Source organism: Chrysochloris asiatica, unplaced genomic scaffold (genome assembly GCF_000296735.1).
Source record: "Chrysochloris asiatica unplaced genomic scaffold, ChrAsi1.0 scaffold00034, whole genome shotgun sequence".
Classification (NCBI taxonomy): Eukaryota; Metazoa; Chordata; class Mammalia; order Afrosoricida; family Chrysochloridae; genus Chrysochloris; species Chrysochloris asiatica.
The window spans coordinates 11309792-11315884 of NW_006408552.1; the positions used below are offsets into that span (position 1 = coordinate 11309792).

Sequence of the window (6093 nt, forward strand, 5' to 3'; positions counted from 1 at the left end):
CACGTGTGCAGAACCGAACTGATGAGAGCATTCTTGTGGCTCTGGCCTTGCAGAAGCAGACTGCCAAGTCGTCCTCTGAAGTGCCTCTGGGTGGGTTTGAACCATCAAGCTTTCACTTTAAACAGCCAAGCATTTAGCCATTTGTACCACCCAGGATCTATTGACCAAAGTATGCTCTAAATATGGATTAGAGACTTCGGTAGGAGAGGGTAAGGAATATGTTAGCATTTTGTTTCTAAATTACCATCTGAGTTTGAGCAACCATCAAGCACATAACTTTCTACTCAAAATTGGAAAAACAGCCACAGAATGTGCTGACTCAGGCACCACAACGTCTAGACTGTCCAGAATTGTACAAAAAGCAGCGCTTTTTAGGCTTAGAACTCTGGCTTCTATAATCCAGTCAATGGGTGATTTTTTTTCTCCCACTCTGACTCCATGGTGAAGGGGACCATTTCCCCAGTCACCTCTCTGAAGTCCACTGCATGTCATAGCTGACAACTGATGAACCCTTTCTAGTATAACGTTATGAAACTCTATGAATCCTGTAATATACATATCACCAATGCCAACCGAGTATGTTGGCATCTGAAATTTTACAGGCAAAAAACACTTGAAAGACACATAGGACTTGGTTTTCAAGAAGCTCTATGAAATTCAACCCCACAAAACAAGAATGTCAGCTTTATCACAAGTGGCTCAAAAAACACAATTTTGGTTCATGTTTTATCTTTTCTTCCTTAAAACTATTTGTCACTTTAGGGACAGAGAGAGGAAAAAAGGGTGGGGTTTTTTGTTGCTGTTTTCATTCGTTGTGCATTTTAAAACCCTTTCAAAAACCACAGGCATGTATGAAATAAATTCTTCAGTCACATAAATTTAAACCCCAGTGTTCTTCCCAACCTACCACCTGGGAAAGCCAAGTGGTAGCTAGCCAAGCCAACTTGCATGTAAGGAAACTATAATGCCTGCTGTCTGGGAAACCTCAAACTATAACGCCTGCTGTCTGGGAAACCTCAAACTATAACGCCTGCTGTCTGGGAAACCTCAAACTATAATGCCTGCTGTCTGGGAAACCTCAAACTACATCTATCTAGGATTATAAAAGCCCTTTTAGTATCATGCAAAGGAGAAAGCTATAAATTATCAATTACCAAAGATTAATTACCAAGCACTATTGGCGCTGTGGGTTAATACGCTGGATTGCAACGTCGGTTTGAACCACAATGTCAGTGATTCAAGCTAACCAGCCATTCCTCGGAAACCCTGTATAGGGTCACTATGGGTCAGAACCGATTCGACGGCACTTAACAACAACAACATACAAGTATGGTCGAGTCCTGGTGTGGCACTGTAGGATAAGCACTAGACCACAAGATCAATTTGAACTATAAGGTGGTGGTTCAAAGCGACCAGCTGCTCCTCGGAAACCCTATATGATGAGGTTGCTATGAGTTAGAATTGACTCGATGGCACTTAGTAACAACTTACAAGTCCTAAGCTAAACTGATGTATATCTCATGTTTAGAAAATGCAGTTAATAAAACTTTAAAAAATTTTAAGAAATAGTTTATGAAATAATACATAGACTTAAGAACTGAAAATGTTCAGTTACATTAATCACAAGAGACCTACAGTAAAACTAGCAAAAAAAATCAAAAGGAAAACACTTATATCATGCTGGTCAGGGGGTAGTACACAGCCCCGCGATTGGTTCCACTGGTAAAATAGCACGGGCAGCTCAAACATTTTAAATAAGCAATTATCAATGTATATACAGCAATGTTTAACAAGTTTCAGATAACCTAATGTGGTGTAGTTCCGATTCTATTACGGAACCTTAAAACAAAAAAACTAAACCTAAAATATAGTACGTACCATGATGTTCACTGCAGCACAATCTATCATAGTAAGAACTGTATAAAACCAAAGAAAAATGGTAAAATGAATTGTAGAAAATCTACTCGGGAAAAGTCATATTCATTCATTAATTTATTACTGCATTTCCAAAAGAATTTAAGATACAAGATTCAGAACCAAAAATGATGATTACAAAGAGCATGCAAAACGGGCAAGAACTAACGAAAAGTGAAAGGGAAGGTTGGATACAAAACTGTACACATACAGATTTGATTGCAAGATCTTAAACAAAATGCAGAGAAGGGGGGGAATACATCCAAGTATTAAGAATGCTATGTGTCAAAGTGACAACAGGTGATTTCTGCTCTTGTATCTTTTTCAATCTATGTAAGTTTCAACATAGTGAGCTTGTATTTGATAATGAAATGTTTAGAGAGAAGAGAGATCATTTTAAAAATGTGTCTTTATGTCTAAAGGTTCACAAGAGGCTAAATCTTCATACAGATAACCTTACTGAGAAACTGAAAAGGAGGAATGAAGGTTGTATCTGAGAGAAAGGAACCAACTGAAAGGCAGAATGGATAGAACTGGTATTATCAGATTCTGGGGAACGAAGACACTAAAGACATACAGCGATACCCGAGAAAACCCTACACAGGCTCCCTATGAGTCAGAACCAACTTGGCAGAACTGAACCAACCACCTGTGAACTTACACTAACATAGCAACCTCATTTATGAAACATGGGCAGACCTCAGAGCTCTGCAATGAAGCAATGACCACAATGAAGCGAGTCCTGTGAATGTCTTGGGTTCCCAGTGCATAGAACAGTGATGTTGATCCTAGACTGTAGGCGGTAAGTGTGCACCAGCATGAAAAAGTCTGAGATATTATGAGAATGACCAAAACGTGCACTGAGACATAAAGTGAGCACGTGCTGTTGGCAGAATGGCACCCACAGACAGACTTGCCAGAAAACTTCCATTTGTAAAGAAAAAAAAAGAAAAGAAGGGGCAATATCTGCGAGGTCAACACAGCAAAGAGCAACAAAATGAGGCACACCTGTATCTTCAGCTTGTAAAGTATGTGGGGGCTTCATAAAGTTCATAGGCAAATAGCATGGAAAGACAATGGGAGGGGGCTTCCACAAGTTTATGGTGAAATTTCACAATCTTTCCATACCATTTTTCTTACGAATTTTCTGAAGCGCCCTCAGCTATTCAGATTAGTTCCTTGAGTTTTCAGCTTTCTGCAACAAAACTATTGACCGACGTGACAACCATTTATTAAAAGAAAAACGGAATTCACTTTCATAGCTATTTTCCCTCAATCAGAGGGCTTGTTGATTCTGTGTGTTGATTCTAATAACGCAGCTCATGTTTAGCTTTCCAAACCAGGACTCATGTCTCATCTAAACAAAGACTACCAGTATAGTAACCACTAGATTTAAAGACAGGAGAAACACTGAAGTAAATGAGATCACTAATAATTTGGATGTCTGTGCCAATTGGGAGCACAGTGGCTCCACAAGATAAGCACTAGACTGTGAACCATAAGGTTCGAAGTTTGAGCCTGCCAGCCGCTCCATGGAAGAGAGATGAGGCTTTCTCCTCCTATGAAGATTTAAAGCCTTGGAAACCCTATTCAGGGTTGTTATGAGTCAGAATTTACTAGCCCGCACTTAACAACAACAATACAAATTAGTGATAACCCGCTCTGAGAATAAATCTCAACAGTGAGTATCACTCCCAGAATCTCGACAAAACTCATCCAAAGAGTTGTTGGGAAGTGCCACAATTATCCTTAAAATGCAGTGGGAGACTTCCTCTAATAAAGTGTTCTACAAAGAGAATTTTAAATTATTGCATCACTGCACAGGCAAGACACAAAGTAAGAAGGGTCTTTTCGGGGCGCCAATGGCACACCCAGTTTTCTCAGTCAATCTGAAAAACTCACTTACCCTTCTCGTGTTTTCCAGGATCTTGGGATCGGGTTTTCCGTAGTTCGGTGGGTTGGCATACGGGTCGTAGCCAAGTTTGGCAAGCATGGGTGCAATCACAGCCATGTCTTGCAGGACGTCTGGAGGGATCTTCCCGACCCATTTGGACAGCGCTCCCACATTGACTGGCTTGATGACTTGGTCTGTCGATCTTTCCACTCTGAAAAAGAAAAGAATGGGGCTAAATAGTTGTTGAGAAGAAGAAGATGACATCAAAAAACAGAAATGATTTTTGATAAGTCAAAAATGTCTAGACTATAGAAGAAAAAGAGTCTGGAAGAGGCTTTACATTTCTTAACCAGGCTTATTTTTTTTTTTTTTTTCAGATTCTGACAGTGATTATTAGCGACCTTAGATTTTTAGAAACAAGAGAGATGAAACAAAAAAAACACTTGCACAAAGGGTGCTAACATTTCAGTTGTAATCTCCATAAAAGAAAAAGAAAAACACTGCTCTAAAAGGTAGCCAACTTACTTGAAATGTATAAAAAAACCAAAACCAATACTGAATAATAAAAAGACAGACTAATACCCAAATCAATCAGATGGATAACCAAATTTAAAACTTGTTGCCATCAGTACAGACTCACAGTAACCTGTGAGGACAGAGCAGAACTACCTAACAGGGTTTCCAAGGCTGCAAGCATTATGGAAGCAGACTGTCCCATTGTTCCCCTGTGGAGAGGCTGCTGGGCTCGAACTGCCAACCTGTGGGTTAGCAACCAGTACTTTACTAGTATATTACCAGGGTTCCTTAACACATGGACAAGTACGTGCTAGAGCAAATACAGCCATATGTTCATTACAGAATCTCAGTGGTGGGTATAATTCTTTTAATTCACTTGCATGATTGAAAATTTTCAAAATATAATATTGACGAAAAAGAGTCAGCCATAAGTCTACTGAAATGCGAGATATTTTTCATGTGACATCATAAAAGACCCTATTTTCTCAGGAAGAATAAGGAACATTGTTTGATGATTTTCAATATTGCAGGATTTATCTAACTTAACGTGCACTGTCTCCTGACTGGAAGTTTACTTTAAGTTGATAGTGATCTAGTCACTAGATTTCACTAGATAACTAGTAACTTAAAGAGGAAATATTGCATCTAAATAGCTGGTTTCCTTGCCAACTATGCATCACTCCACTAGACGGTAAGGCGGATCTTTTACATCTCGGTATCACCAGCATCTAGTATAATAACATCTATTAGACTCTCAATAAATACCTATTACATGAGTAAATGAATGACTAAAAGCTTTTCATGGAAAGAAAACCCTGCATTGGTAGTTTATATAAACATGCTCCAGAGACATTAAAGATCATGCCATGCTAAGGAGAACCTATCTATTTGACACATAAGATGAAACCACTGGACAGTATCCAAGTGCTAGAAGGCACAGTACTTACTGTGATGCTCTGGGAGTCTTTGAGAACAGCAGAAACATGGGGGGGTGTAGGGGTGGGTGGGGAAGGGAAGCCTTTTAGTAAACAAAGGAGCCTGGTAGCATAGTTGGTTATGTGTTGGGCTGTTAACCAAAAGTTCAGCAGTTTGAATTCACCAGCTGCTCTGGGGAAGAAAGATGAGTCTGTTCCAGTAAAGATTTACAGTCTCGGAAACCCTATCCAGGGTCACCATGAATTGGAACTGCCTAGATGGGACACAGCAATTAGCAGAAGCAAACAAAGACTAATATTTTCTTCTTTTTTTTTTTGAATATTTAAAAAATTTTTTATTCACCCACATGGCAGTCCCTCCATCCCAGAAGGTATTTGATTTACAAAAGCAGATATCCAATTAAAGAAAGAAAGGCATTCATTGTGGTTTTTAAAAATGACAATTCTCACAGCACTGGCAACTACCATTCACTGAGCATTACCATTCCTTACATTGCCTCTTTTTTTCTTAAATGTTTTATTGTAAATTATATGATAGTTTACATGGGAGAACTTTAGTTTTACATTCATTCCATTGTATATGCTCTCATTGCCATGGTTCCAGTCCCCTCCATGCATCATCAACCACCCAAAGGGTATATCCCAGAAACCCGCCCCCTACACTTCTCCCTCCTCCCCGCAGTATTCGGCCCACAGTCCCTTTCTCTCTCTGGGTCCAAAGTCCCCAGTTACTCCATCACTCCACGTCATCATCTCTGTCTCTATCTCAGGCAACTGTTTCTCTGGGTAGGGTCCCGCTCTCGGCTCTTCTCCGTTGATGGTCCCGGAGGCCTC

At 39.8% G+C, this 6093-nt stretch overlaps 1 protein-coding gene across 1 annotated transcript in view; it reads right to left on the reverse strand.

The window, feature by feature from the left end:
- The window catches only part of TPST1 (tyrosylprotein sulfotransferase 1), an 88127-nt gene that overhangs the window by 35524 nt on the left and 46510 nt on the right, over nucleotides 1-6093 (reverse strand). The window contains 1 exon segment of the mRNA XM_006878301.1: nucleotides 3817-4019. Within this exon segment, the coding sequence (XP_006878363.1) occupies nucleotides 3817-4019 (203 nt within the window).